The 13848-nt window shown below is 47.2% G+C and overlaps 1 protein-coding gene across 1 annotated transcript in view; it reads left to right on the forward strand.

The window, feature by feature from the left end:
• The first annotated feature begins 1717 nt into the window (after window positions 1-1717).
• LOC8051955 (protein Wnt-11-like) overlaps window positions 1718-13848 on the forward strand; it is a 46055-nt gene continuing 33924 nt past the window's right edge. The window contains exons 1-2 of the mRNA XM_002434143.4: window positions 1718-2953; window positions 9803-9992. Of these exons, the coding sequence (XP_002434188.2) occupies window positions 9913-9992 (80 nt within the window). The 5' untranslated portion in view covers window positions 1718-2953; window positions 9803-9912. The remainder of the gene's footprint in view (window positions 2954-9802; window positions 9993-13848) is intronic.

Here is a 13848-nt window from a genome sequence, read left to right on the forward strand (position 1 = left end):
CTCGTACCCAGTTTAATCTTCAAAGGATGAATGATTTGTTGGACCGTCTTTATCGACTTGTATGTAGTACTTAAGTACACAGTCATTTCTCATGGTGAAAATCAAACAGATAAGGCAACAAAAAAACATCGACAAAAAGGCCACTGTGTTTTCAGAAAAAAAGAAAAGAGAAAAAAAGAAACGGTTTCTTTCTTTCGGTTCGAAGCAGAGAGGCCACCATTGACAAAAGCAACGTTCCAGCTCCGCGGAACGGGTTTAGTTTCGGTTCGACTCCAACGCGACAATCCCCGCTATGGTTCCCTTCACCCCTAAGCTGACAGTGCGGTGGAAGCTTTGGCCCTCGTTGAATCAGTCTCTGTCTTTCGCCACGTGATGACGCCCACCCCGTCGCCCAGACAGCCAAGGCAGGTGACGAAAGGGAGGCGGTTGATTGGGCCAGCGAGGGCGTAGTTTCCACCACACTGTCAGCTCAAGAGTGATCGGAACATAGCTCTGTCCCCCTCCAGTCAAAGCGACCATAAGCCTTTCTTCTGACAAGCCAAGGCGGCAGCCAAAGCGTCGCCGCCGCGGCAGAAGGTCAGCGGAAGCTCGGCGTTGAACCACCTTTGGCGAATCCACGGCCCCGCGAAACCGCGGCATGCGTGCGACTACTCCCCTTGTACAAACATGTACCGACGTCTTGCTCGCAGCTAACTTCATACTCGCAGCCACAGCGCCTGCAGTCATTCCTTGGGCGCCATCGCCTCTCCATTTCTTGTTTTGTGTTATGGAAGGATATCGCTGCTTTTTGCTCGCTATACTACCGCCGCTGTCACGAACCACGGTTAAAAGCGCTAAAAAGACAAACACAAGAGAGAAGACAGCTTGTGTTCGTCTTTTTAGCGCTTTTAACCATGGTTCAAAACAGTGATCACCGACTAGCCCAACAACAAGTACTTTTACAGTTATACTACCGCCACTTCTGTCATGCAGGATGAGTGCACCATAAGAACAACACTCGAAGGCTGTTCCTCCGACCCTCTCATTCGTATGCGCCTTACAGAGATTCTGACTCCCCGCGTTATAACAAATGAGATTTTATTTTTATCGAAAGACAGCTTCAGTTGAAGTCAGAGTTATAACTCCGTTTGCTCTCAATAAACTAAAAAGCATTTTTTTGTAATAATAAAAAAAAGAAACTGACACGTATTTTTATATTTTACCGACAAAAACAGGTCCTCCCGAATTCCCAGATGTATATCAATTTAGTCATAACGCAGTTATGCAATCTTTTCTAAAAAAATGTATAGAACGACTAAAACGTTGGGTGTAATGAGACTGATACGTCTTCCATTGACGTCACGTCAGCTGCCATAGCGGTCGTTTTGCTGCTGAGCACGTACCTCCTGCGACATACATTTCGCACCTCCAAATGTGCTTTTGTCATAAAAAAAAACTAACGGGAATGAACACTAGCTCGGTGCAATGACGGCACGTGCAAGCCGTGTTTTAGACACAACTCAAAAATATGCGCAGTTCATATTCTTCCGCATCTTTCATCTCGAAACAGCCGAGACAGTCTGGTAAAAGACAACCAACGAGAACCGCGGAGAAATCACGCATCTCGGCAACGTAGCGGCATATAAGGCCAAAACTCCGCCCAGCAGCGGAAGAAGCAGCGAGCCGGCGGCAGCCGACGCCCCGCCGATCTCGCTAAACTTTATAAGCTGCTGCTCTCTCTTGGTTCCTGCGCCGAAGATTCACCAGGAGCCAGCAGAGGAGAGGAAGCCGTCAAGAGAGGGGGGAAATCCGCGTAGCGAAGACCCAATGGCATCCTTCCAACGGGGCGGTGCCGGCCCGTCCTCAAAGTGCACCAGGGCCTATGCTCGATGCACGCGCTATTCTCCGTTCACCTTTACGCTGGCGGTGCGGTGGAGAGCTACGCGCTCGCCGGATCAATCAGCCGCCCCCCCCTTTCATCACCTGACCACGCTCCCTGCAAGGGGGAAGGGGTGGGAGCCTGGTCACGTGGCGAAAGGCAGACCTATGACTGGTCCGACGAGCATGTAGCTTGCACCGCAATGTGCGCTAAGGGGCGAACTGAGTACAGAAAAGACCGCAGCATCGTTCGTACGTGTGTGCTCCTCGCGCCTCCGAGGCGGCAAGGAACACCGGCGGGCCCGACCACCCACGGCCTGCAAATTAGCCTTTCCTCCTCCCACACCGCTTTACGTCCCTCAGGTTTGCTTGGGGAGTGAGAAAGAAAAAAGTGGAGAGAGAACCGTTACCCCCCCCCCCCCCCCCCCCTTCTCGTTTACGACACCTTTGCTGGTCGCCTCGTTTAGTTTGGCTGGTGGCAAAAGGTGCAAGTGCCACGTCTTTTCGCCTACCAGGTCAGGATATCTCCTGGTGTCCATGGTTTTGGCCGCGTGTCTGAGGATACTGTTCATCCAGACACGTCAGAGAACGCACCCTGTCGAGAGGAAGGTCCGGCGGGATTATATCCTCAGCATCGCGTGGTCCTGTTGGGGCATGTGTTGTCTCCAGCATGTCGTCCGGAGACATTCGACTTCTCAAAGTGCGTCCTCCTTAGTGTCCTCTTGAAGTTCTTTGAGATAGATTTCCGGATGTGGTACTAACTGTAACACGCGCCGTTTTTCAATATTTTAGCGTACTTTATTGTAACTTGAGGGCAAGTTATTTCGTTTATATCATCCCGACTTTTTTTTTTCAATTTGTGTGTTGGAGTGGGCACATAGATGATCAATCTGGAGAATTGTACGACACACGTCTAGGAAAATCACCAGGACACGTTTGACCCGGAAGACTGCAAGTCCATCAGGGTACGAGAAGTAAAGAAAGTATAGTGACTTCAAGAACTTCGTGTGACCGCCCGTGAAGTGCAGTTTTCAGTAACCTTAACGCCTTGAGGTACACCGATCTCAAGCCCGTGGTGCAGGAACTCATAAAAACGGTAAGGGTTTCCGATTATATATGCTGCGCATGATCTTTATCATTTTCTTTTATTGATATGACAACGCGACCTTGTAATACATTGTGATACTTTTGTGCTGCTGTCGATGCCGTGAAGTTTAGAGTTCGGCATCTAGTGGATTATATTATCGCGAGGCAAAATGACAATACTTCGACTTGAAATGTTTGCGAGCAAGTGTATATGGGTGATTTCATCTCAACTCAAACACAAACTTGGGGTCGAATTTTTAATTTTGACGAAAAAATATTTATGTTTTGGGGCGATTCCTATTATAAACGGAGACGCAAACAGCAATTTTTGTCGGATTTTTTGTTCTCAAGTTATGGACCGTTGAAGCGGCCAAGGTGGAAACTGACGCTTTTCCAGCTTATCGGAGGTGCCATATTTAACTCCACCCCTTTTCCTTACTTTTTACGCTACATAAATATAACATTTTGAGAACACTCTAGACATAGGCTTTTTTGTGCTAATTGAGCTTCTAGGTCATAACATTCTTAATGTTTTTTTTTTTTTCATTTGTCAAATTACCTTTCTGCGACGATATTTTACGAAGTTCAGCAAGCTGTGCTGTGTGACCTAATCAACATATCTTTATGATATTTATATCACCGTAAAGCTCTAATTACGTTCTTTCTTTTGAATATGAATTCAATATTTTCCAATAAGTATATAATGCGCTACACGTGCCTCAAAAACGACAATATCGAAGAACTGGCAAGTTTGGAGTTGATTTTCTGAAAAACCCCACTTTTTATTCCTTTTATTTTTTATTCACAGTTAGTTAATATAGTAGTCTATCAAAAAATACCAACAGAAGTTGTAATATTTTTTTTTTTTTTTGTATGGCCGCTATTAAGACTCGAACCTCGTGCTATGAGCGTTTTGAACGGGACTTCGCACAGGCGCTCTGCTGGGCAGAATTTTGGCCTATGTAAGGTTTTCGATTTATCGTTAGCAGTTACCTCAATATCCAACCATAAACATTAATAAAATTTGGAGTAGTGTACTTAAAAAAAATTTACTTCGAAATCAGTATTCACAAGTGCGGGCACCGGCGCTTCCTCTCAATACGGGGGAAATGCAGATCGTTAGAGAACTCCTCTGGGGCCTTTTGCTTTCGGCTTTGAGTTTGAAATACCGAACTTGACATGTAATTGTCATATTTTCTTATTTCAAACAGATATGCAGTGCATATACATATGTACGATTTAGTACCAGACGCTTAGGAAGTACGGTTTATTTCGTGAGCGTACAGACTCTTTCGTAAAACAACAAGCATTTCGTAGCTTGTAAGGCTTCCAACGTGTTAGTCATGTGTTTAGGTTTCATATCTATTTTCAGTGATTCATGCCGGGTTACTTAGACTTTTTCCTCTTGACTAAAGTTTGTCCGGGAGTCTAGGTGTTACGTATCTTCTCCGTCAATACACAGGGCGAAGCTCACACACCTTGCAAATCACGCCAGTGCCAAGTAAATAAGTATTCTTCGGATAAATATTGTTGGCTCACTGGCTTTTACGCTCAGATATTGAGGTAAGTACCAACATTAAATAGAAAACCTTACATAGGTCAAAATTCTGCTAAGCTGAGCGTCTATGCCAAGTCCCGTTCAAAACTCTCACAGCACGAGATTCGAGTCCTAAAAGCCGCCATACAAACAATATATTACAATTTCTGTTGGTAGGTCCTGACAGATAACTATATTACCTAACTGTAATTAAAAAATGAAAGAAATAAAAGGCGTTTTGTTTTAGAAAATCGACTTCAAACTTGCATGTTTTTCTAAAGAAGGGCTTGCAAGTTTGAAGTCCGATTTTGTAAAAAAAAAAAATCTCAGAAGACCTGCAGCTTGCCTGATCTCTGCGTGTTATCCGGTGGCCTTGATTCTACTACCGTTTGGTTGTGTTCATTGGCAGCCATATAGTTGTCCCTGTTGCGCAATGGAGCGCGGGCTGGCAGTGAGCTCACGCTTGATACCCTTATAGCTCTTGAGAGAATGTAAGAGCTCACGCTAGCTTACTTTTACAAGCTGCGTGCAGCGCTCTAGCAAAGACGCGTGTAAAAAGAAAGTGTCCGTACAAGATTAAAAAAAAAAAAAGACATTGTCTAAAGCTATGGCATCGTGCCTCTCTTAACTTTTTTTGCGCTGTAGAAAACTGTTTGAAACCCGATATATGTGTACGTGCTTTATACCCCTGTTTTACGTGCACGTTAATGACCTTTAGAGCGAACTCCTTTCAGGAATCGGTGAACCTGCGCACTTCGATAAGCACACAAAGCTTACAAGCGTGCTTCGAACTTGAGTTAGGTTCGTTCGAGAGCGACGAGCTTGATGTTCTGGAGGCCATCGTGAAATATCTTTTTTCACGTGTAGAACAAAATTCCCTCAGAGAAAACAAAACGGCCTACGGGAGTCGCGAACAGAAAATATTTTGGACTCCGTGTAAGCTTGGGGATCAGTATTTCCCTCGGTAAATGCAAGCGGTTCCAACGTCCTTTCAAGCGAAGTGCTCAAGTTCGCTCGTGACGCGCTCACGCTCAGTTCCTGCCAAGACCTCCCGAACCGCTGACAAGACAAGAAGTGCAGAGCACCTCCTTTGGATGCCGAGCATCCGGCGCCCCAAACTCGTCAAACACAAAATTCAACCCAAAGGTTCGCGCAGTGCGCCGATTGGACGTCGGTGAAAAAAGCGCGAAGTCATCGTCATGATAAACCAATCGGCGCCCTCCGTCAACTTCGGCCCCAACTTCGTGCTTGACGAGTTGCCTACTGTCGCGCTTTGAATGCGCGTGCATGTTGGAAGCTCAGAAGACGCGGAAGTGCTATCGATTTGGTAGAAAGCTCGCGCTGGAGGCGGGAGAACTGAGATACCTCCCAGTCGTTTTAGGGGCTAATCTCCTTAGGGTCTTGCCTTGTCCGTCCGGTGTCCGTGCTCACATCAACTGCCATCCCATCTGTCTTCTTAAAGGAAGAAACAAAAATGTTTGCGCAGTCGACAGGATGCGAACCTGTGCGGGGAGACTCCAATGGATTTCTAGTCCATCGCCTTAACCACTCGGCCACGACTGCGGGACGAGTAGGGGGCTCTGAGATGTGGCAGTAACTGAAGGGCTAGGGATGTCATGGATGAAACGTTGCATGCATGAAAGCGTTGCTGAAAAAAATCAGCACCATGATCACTACCTATGAACAAAATCGGTATCATCAGCACCACCAGAGCTTCGCCAAAATCAACATCATTCACCACGTGGAGATGCGGTCATTTTTTTTATGCTGTCAGTGATTCGCATCCCAATACGTGTAGAAAGTAAACAGATAGATTGATAGAGCGTTGCGAAAATGGAGGGTCTTGAATCGTTAAAACCAAAGAAGAAAGATAAGCTGGAACATGTTAGAATGAAGAAAGCACTGCCGTTTTATTACGATAATTGTTTTTCCCTTTCTTCCTTATGCCAATAAAGGAGTCTATGCTCAAGCACGAGCCTTGCACGCGAGGGTATCTTCGGCAGGCTCGCAATCACTCCAACGAACGACTAAACGCCTGCCAGAGGTACCATCGCGAGCGTGCTGCATGGGTTTGAGGTTTGTCGCCGTCGTTTTTGTTTCTGTTTGTCGCTCTAGTGGGACACAGGCATTGACAAATATAAGATGTCCAAGTCCACCATGGATAGTCGACTAGTACAATCGCGACCATACTTAAATGGAAGAAATGCAAAGCCTGCTCTTTTACGTTTTGGTCTGTTTCTATGCGTTGGAACGAGAATTTCGCGTTGTAGTCACTGACAAGCCGAGAACGGTAGGGAGAAGCTTCAATTGTCCCGCGTCTCCAGCGCGGGCTTCCTACTTTCGACAACGTTTCGGCGTCTAGTGCACGGTGGAAGGCACGGAGCACGGTGGAAGGCATGGAACGCGTGTTGGAGGCCGGACTATCGACAGATACGCCCTGCCATTCTCATCATGTCAGTGATTACACTGGCGAGTTATTTGGCTTTATGTCCCCGTGCATCTTTCTGTTTTATCTTCAATTCGCATAAATATGTTCAAATACTAATATAGGCTCCCATTTTATTAAATTAGAGCTCGCTCCGGTATTCCAGTTAGGTCAGGGGCTGTATACACCGTGCGTGTGCCCCTAAAGGAACCTTTGTACGGAACGTCATCGTACCTAAACGTCCAGTCACATCTAAACAACGTGTCGGACAATCAAGAGTTGTCCTTGACAACAGTAGCATTTCTGGCACAACAAAAGAAGCGAACTTGAGCTGCCTGTCAACTTCTGGAGAGGAGTACCTTAGCCGGATGCTGGTAAACCAGAGAACTGTGTTTGTTTGTTGTTGTATAGTTACTCGCATATGCACTCGAGTTTAAACATAGATCACTTACTATAAAGCAGAAAGTTCCTTTCTATGCTATGTACAAATTGATAACGGAATATTTAGGGCGATCTATACATACGTCTTTCGCAATGTTTATTTTCTTTTCTTTTTTTTTTAGTTTCTGTTTCAATTTGAGGATTCATGCTTGTCAATTGATTAATGATTTGGATTGCGTTGTGCTTGAACATCTGTAGTAACTGACGGCTTAAACGCAGGCTGCGGCTCATAATGTTCACGCTCATTGATTCATGAATTGTGCTTGGGCGCTCTTCTTGGTAAATGTCGCAACTAAATTAACTGCGGACCGATAAGAAGATACTTGATATACTTCTGACGCGCTGCGTTTCCTAAACTGTAAGCCACCATATCTGCGCCATTGTCCAGGTCAAAAGACCTGAACAATGGCTCGTCGATCACCGACTGCTACAAAGGGAACATGCAGTCAGTAGCCACCGTCGTGTAGCGAACGTCATTTTCAGGTCATTTCGCTATATATCCCCGCCTGGAATAGAACGCGCCAGTGACATTCGGGGCGAATCTCATTGGTCGAAAATGACATTAACTGATTTTTTTTTTTAACAGAGTGTTAAACTAAACATTGCGATGACGTCACCCCAGGTAATAAAACTTCCCATGCACGTCACACCAACGTTAAGTGTGTTAACTTCAGTTCAGCATATTTATGCCAATTAATTCGTTAATAGTATAGGGGCAAAGTGCAAAAACAGAAAGCAAATATACATCGACTTTTTGAAAAACGTCTGCCGCTCTAACTACTATAATGCACGATGTAAACAGTTCAAGAACTGCCAGCTATCACTGCACTCAACCAATAATGAACTTAACGTGGTGTTTGCGCTCTCACAAATGCTGTAGTACAAATAGGTCTACCGTGTTTATATCTACTACTATGCAATATAGGGTGTTTCGAAGAAAAGCGAACCCTGTTTCTACGAACGCAAAAAATAAACTTCGCACCGTCGAACAGCAAAGTTTCCGCCCAACTGTACAGTTCTAGCGGCGTGGCTAGATGCCAAAGTTTCGGGACTTGCCCTTATCGAACTAAAAAGTTGTATAAGAGATTTCTGAGAATTTTCAGTTAGCAAAGCAGCTCCTTCCCTGATCAGAAACCTTCACCTATATGTATACGGCGACTTCGTTGGCTGCCATTTTCTCGTTAAATATTTACTGAAAATCGCTCATATCCTTTGAGTCAGACAACGGTAGAAGTCCTAAACTTCTGCTCATGAAACTTCGTTTCATTTATAGCCTAGACGCAGCCGACGCAACGAGCCAATCAGAGAGCGTCAAAAGAGCACCATCATGGTGTTCCTTATGTTTCTGTAGGTGTTCTATCACCCCTGAACCAATTACACAAAAAAAATGAAACAGAGAGGCCTAGTGATTCGTGCTTTTGACGTTGCTTGATTGGCCGCAGTTTATTCTCGAGGTAAGAAAAGCACGATTGTCTTTTTGCTCTCAAATTCTTGGTATATTAACGACCTCCCATTGCGTATCACCTCTGTTATTCGCCTATTTGCTGACGATTGCGTTGTTTACCGTAAGATGACTACTCAAGATGACCTTCTAATTTTGCAAGCTGACCTTCTCAAAATAACCGACTGGTGCCAGAATTGGAAAATGTCTCTCAATACTAACAAATGTAAGTGCATGCGTTTTTCTAATTCATTAGCAGAAACTAATCCTACGCTACTTTTGGATGGGACTATACTCGAATATACAGACCACTATAAATACCTCGGCGTGCATCTTTCACCTAACCTCTCTTGGAATACTCATATTAACAACATTGTACAATCTGCTAATCGAAGTTTAGGCTACATCCGTCGAAATTTTAGATCTGTTCCCAATAGCCTTAAGCGCCTCCTGTACGTTGTTCTTGTCCGTCCCAAATTAGAATATGCGTCATCAATTTGGCATCCTCATCAATCAACGCTAACTGATTTAATTGAATCTGTTCAGAGCCGTGCTGCACGCTTCATTTTTTTCTGATTATTCCCGTTTTTCGAGTGTCTCGTTAATGAAAGCTCACCTTGACCTTCAGCTATTATCTTCACGTCGTAGGATCTCTCGCCTTTGTCTTCTTCACAAGGTATTTTATACGCCCATCCTTAGACGATCTCTCTTCAACCCCCCATCATACATCTCGGCTAGAATTGACCATCCTTGTAAGATCGCCCGCCCACAAGGCTTCACCCTCGCACACCAGAAGGCGCTCTTACCATCTGCGATTGTGGACTGGAATGACCTCCCCGAGAACCTCATCGGCATCACCGACAGTGGAAGATTTCGGGACGCCATCACCAACTACTTCATGTAAACCCACTCCCCTCTGTAACGCCGCGTGTGGCCCTGAGGGTATTATAAATAAATAAATGAAGAAATAAATATTATGCCTTCACGTTGATATCTACTACCTGATCTCTCCCAGGTCCAACCCGTGCCCCGGACTTCCCGGAGACGACGATGGCGCCTCAGCACCGATCGACGCAACGTTGAAGGCGCCAGCGAGGCTGAGAGGTTGCTCTCAGCTTGACACTCATGGGTCGCTGTATGTGGAGGGCCCTAGCCGCCTTCTTCGCATTTCTGCTGGTTCGACAAGCCCGTGGCATCGAGTGGCTGTGAGTAGAGCGTGTCGAATACCATCTTTGTTATTGACGAGGAGATGGAACTATAGAGGGCGCAGTTTCATTATCATCATCATCACAAGCAATCGCTGGGTGGCAAACAACTCCGACGCCAGCATTCGCTTAGCGCATGCATCGTTTCCGTGATCGCTGGTTATTTGTTTGTAGCGATATGGTGCGCACTCACAGCGTACCATAGTGCTCGAAGCATCCTTTTAAGCCGGGTATATGCCACGCGGAGGGCCCACTCGAGTATTCGGGGAAACGAATGGGCCCATGCGAGACGCGTGCAGCACTAAGCAAACCTTCCGCGCCAATCGTACCCACCAGCTACAGCGGGCCCCATTTCGATCCTTCGCAACCTCGACGAGGCGACGACACTCAACCGGACCTCACTGAAAGAGCCGCGCTCGCCAAGTTTGAGCGAAAGAAAATACTCCACAACGTGAGGACTGCGGCCTTTCTTTTCAACAGGCTCAATAGAATGATGCCCTCTATGCCAGCAGGAGTGAGCCAGAAGCCCCAGACTCTCGTCCGCCGTACCGCCACTAACACCCTTAAAGGAGCTGTGCAACGATATTCAGCTGGAATGTTTTTCACTATACACGAGCTTATACTGGCACTAGTGGGCGTAGAGGATACTCGCACGCAACTCCGCTGGCCAAGAAACTCCTTTGTTGCGGTGTAATTTCAAGGACAAAAGCGATCATTTACATTCAATCTCTCCTTTGCCAAATTTCATGACGTAACGTGGGGATCGCAGTACACCCATATGACGATATTTGAATGCTGTTCATGGATTGGACCCGAGCATGGCGTGGGCCCTCGATTTGGGCTCGTGATAATTACTAGCTCGAGAAGTATTCGGGTAGTGGCCCGTGTCCAATCGCTGCAACGACGACAATAGCCGAGCCATAACAATGTCTGGAACTCAGCGCGTGCCCTGTGCTTTGCCAACCTCAGCGCGTGGCTATGATCTACGTTGGCGACATATAATCGGCTTCAGTTCACGTGGCCGCTTGTTCTGGCTGCGAGTTGAGGGGGTGAACGCCGCTCGTTTTTCTTTAATTTTTTCCTGGGACTTCTATTGCGTGGGGTGAAAAACGAACGCGTGTTTCATAGGTCAGCGATCCGTTCTAAGTGGTATTTGCGCAAAGTACAAAAATTGTTGCATCGCCCCTTTAACCGCTCATTCACACTGGAAGCGGATCCGCGTTCGCAAAGCGGTTGCGAATGCGAACGCGGTTGTATGAAGATCCAGTACAATTTCGCGCGCACTTAATGTCATCGAGTGCGCGTGCAATTGTACTAGATCTTTATACAATCGCGTTCGCAACCGCTTTCCGTACGCGGATCCGCTTCCAGTGTGAATGAGCGGTAAGGCCGGTTCAGACACTTGCGATTAAGTACGTTTGACTGCATTGCGTCGAGAACCAAAAGTGGGTCACCGGCACATCTGTGCTTCGTATGAAGCGTGGAATCCAATTCAAGGAATCATCTTGGCACGCGATACAAGCAGCAGGAATGTCCTGGTTTCTCGCAGCCGCAACGCAGTCAAACGCAACTGTCTGAACCAGGCTTTATGCTGCCGGCCCTGTACCGAGCACGCTGCGGCTCGCTTCGAGACCTTGTCTGACATTCCTGTAGTAGACCCACCTAAAACCTTTGAGGGCTGGGTGATCTCACCGGATAAGCCGCCGCGGCAGTGCGGCTCCCGTGAACCAGCTCTGCAGCTTCTTCTACGCGGACGGCGGACCAGCGGGGCTCATGTCCCGATGGCTATCGGTGACTGCGAAGTCCCTTTGATAGTCCCATTGCACGGTCGCGGTTTGGAGCGTTTGGCGATGTTTGGGAGCGTTGCATGGTGAAACGGCCGTCTGACGCTCTCAAACGCTGCTGTGTACGTTTTTTTGTTTCTTGTTTTTTGTTTTTTTCCTTTTTGCCATCAATGCAAGAGGAGCCATGCATGGCATTAAATAAAGACATTTTCTCAACTCAACTGCAGCCCGACGATGCGGACACTGTCCGCCATCGGCTCTGGTGCAACGCTGCACTCGATGACATGATCGCAACTGAGCACGTCCTCTCCTTCAACGAGACACCGCTTGCTTTCGCTGATGTCGTCCATGATTGTAGCAAGAGACAGGGTAACTGTTGGCAATCAGATCAGCTGAACACGGAAGAGGGTAACTGACAAGTGAAGTGCGTGTCTTCTGAAGCATTCAGAAAAACACGGACGCAGCGCCGGCCACGCACGAACCATGCGTGCACGGCTGACACGTCGCGGCTAGCACTGCGCGCACGCGCGTAACACACATGCGCTTGTTTTGCCTTCCGAGAGGACTTCGATGACATGAACGCAAGAAATGACTGAATTACGTCTGTCTAGATGCGTTTAGGAAAAAATAATAGTGTTACATATTTTTCACGAGACTTGCGTCGTCGTCCTCAATGGCAGCGAATGCACTAGTGACTGTCGTCGGAGGGTTTGTTTGCCACACCATGGCCACACAGCGTTAGTTCCCGAGGTGGCCGCTAGGGAGCGCCACTTTCTCAATCTCCTTTCCAATACAGGGATTTCCTAAATGTTCTTCAAGCGCAAACAAGAAAATTGTATAAAAAATCATGAGCCATTCCACTTTGTTTAGGTGGATGACCAGCGAAGCTGTTTAGCTCACGACACAGACGTGACAGCATAGTTTGGACAAAGGTGCGAACTACCGCCGCCCCAAAAGGCGGAGTAAACTGGGCACGCGCGACGGGACCCCCGCCCCCCCGGAGAGCGGAAAGAAACTAGGCAATCAAGCGCTTGGATCGATCTCAGAATCTCAGGTGCTGTTCTGTACATATATATATAGATATATATATACACTCCAGTTCATTGCTACCCATATAGTATCCACTTCTGATCTATGCTCGTCCTCTCCCAACCTCTCTCCACCTTTCACACACATGCAACCGAGTACGACCGAGAGAGAAAAGACCTGTTTTTAATCCTCTTGCGACGTCTTAAGACCGGGTGCGCTGCTGCGGAGCTGGTCCTAAGACGTCGTAACGTGATTAAAAACCGGTCTTGTCTCTCTCGGTCGTACTCGGTTGCAAGCAACGGTTGCAAGAGTGTGAACGAGCCTTTAGGACCAGCTTCGCAGCATCGCATCCGGCCCTAAGACGTCCCAGAGTCTTAAAACCGGTCTTTTCTCTCTCGGTCGCACTCGGTTGCAAATAAATGAACGGCGCTTAAGACGTTGCAATTGACTTAAAAACCGGTCTTGTCTCGGTCAATCGTGCAAGTGTATGGAGCGCCGTTCACACAAGGCACGTGTCTCGTGCATCAACGCACCTTGCGCTACTTTTGAAACATGAAGGGGCTTTACCAAGGGCCGCTCAAAACACGGGACTCGTGCACTGACGCCTTTAACATGCTTCGACGCTACTTGAAAGACAAACGCAAGCACATCGAGGGGCTTTAGGCTGACAGCGTAGCGAGCGCCACCGAGCGGACGCACCACGAAAAGGCGCCAGTCGTTCTGGGAAGCTTAAGTTGTCAACTAACTTTGATCTATACTAACGTGGTGTGCGAGCCAAAGTTGGTGCGAGCTCACCGCTTTCGATTGCGCCTCGGCTGCACGAGCATTCGTGCAAGGGAGCAAGGGTCAAAGCTTCCCTCTCGCGCTACTTGAACGTTCCGCGGTGTCGATTGTTCTGCCACCATAGGTCATTTTTTTTTTTAAGCCACGTGACTTTTAACAAGGTCTATTGGCAACGTGCGCGACCAAAAGCGTTGCTGCGGTCGGTCTTCCGGGATTGGCCAAGCGCTCACTATCGGACTGCAAACTTTGATGGTATTGGT

Source organism: Ixodes scapularis, unplaced genomic scaffold (assembly GCF_016920785.2).
Source record: "Ixodes scapularis isolate PalLabHiFi unplaced genomic scaffold, ASM1692078v2 PGA_scaffold5__190_contigs__length_132052651, whole genome shotgun sequence".
NCBI classification, from domain to species: Eukaryota; Metazoa; Arthropoda; class Arachnida; order Ixodida; family Ixodidae; genus Ixodes; species Ixodes scapularis.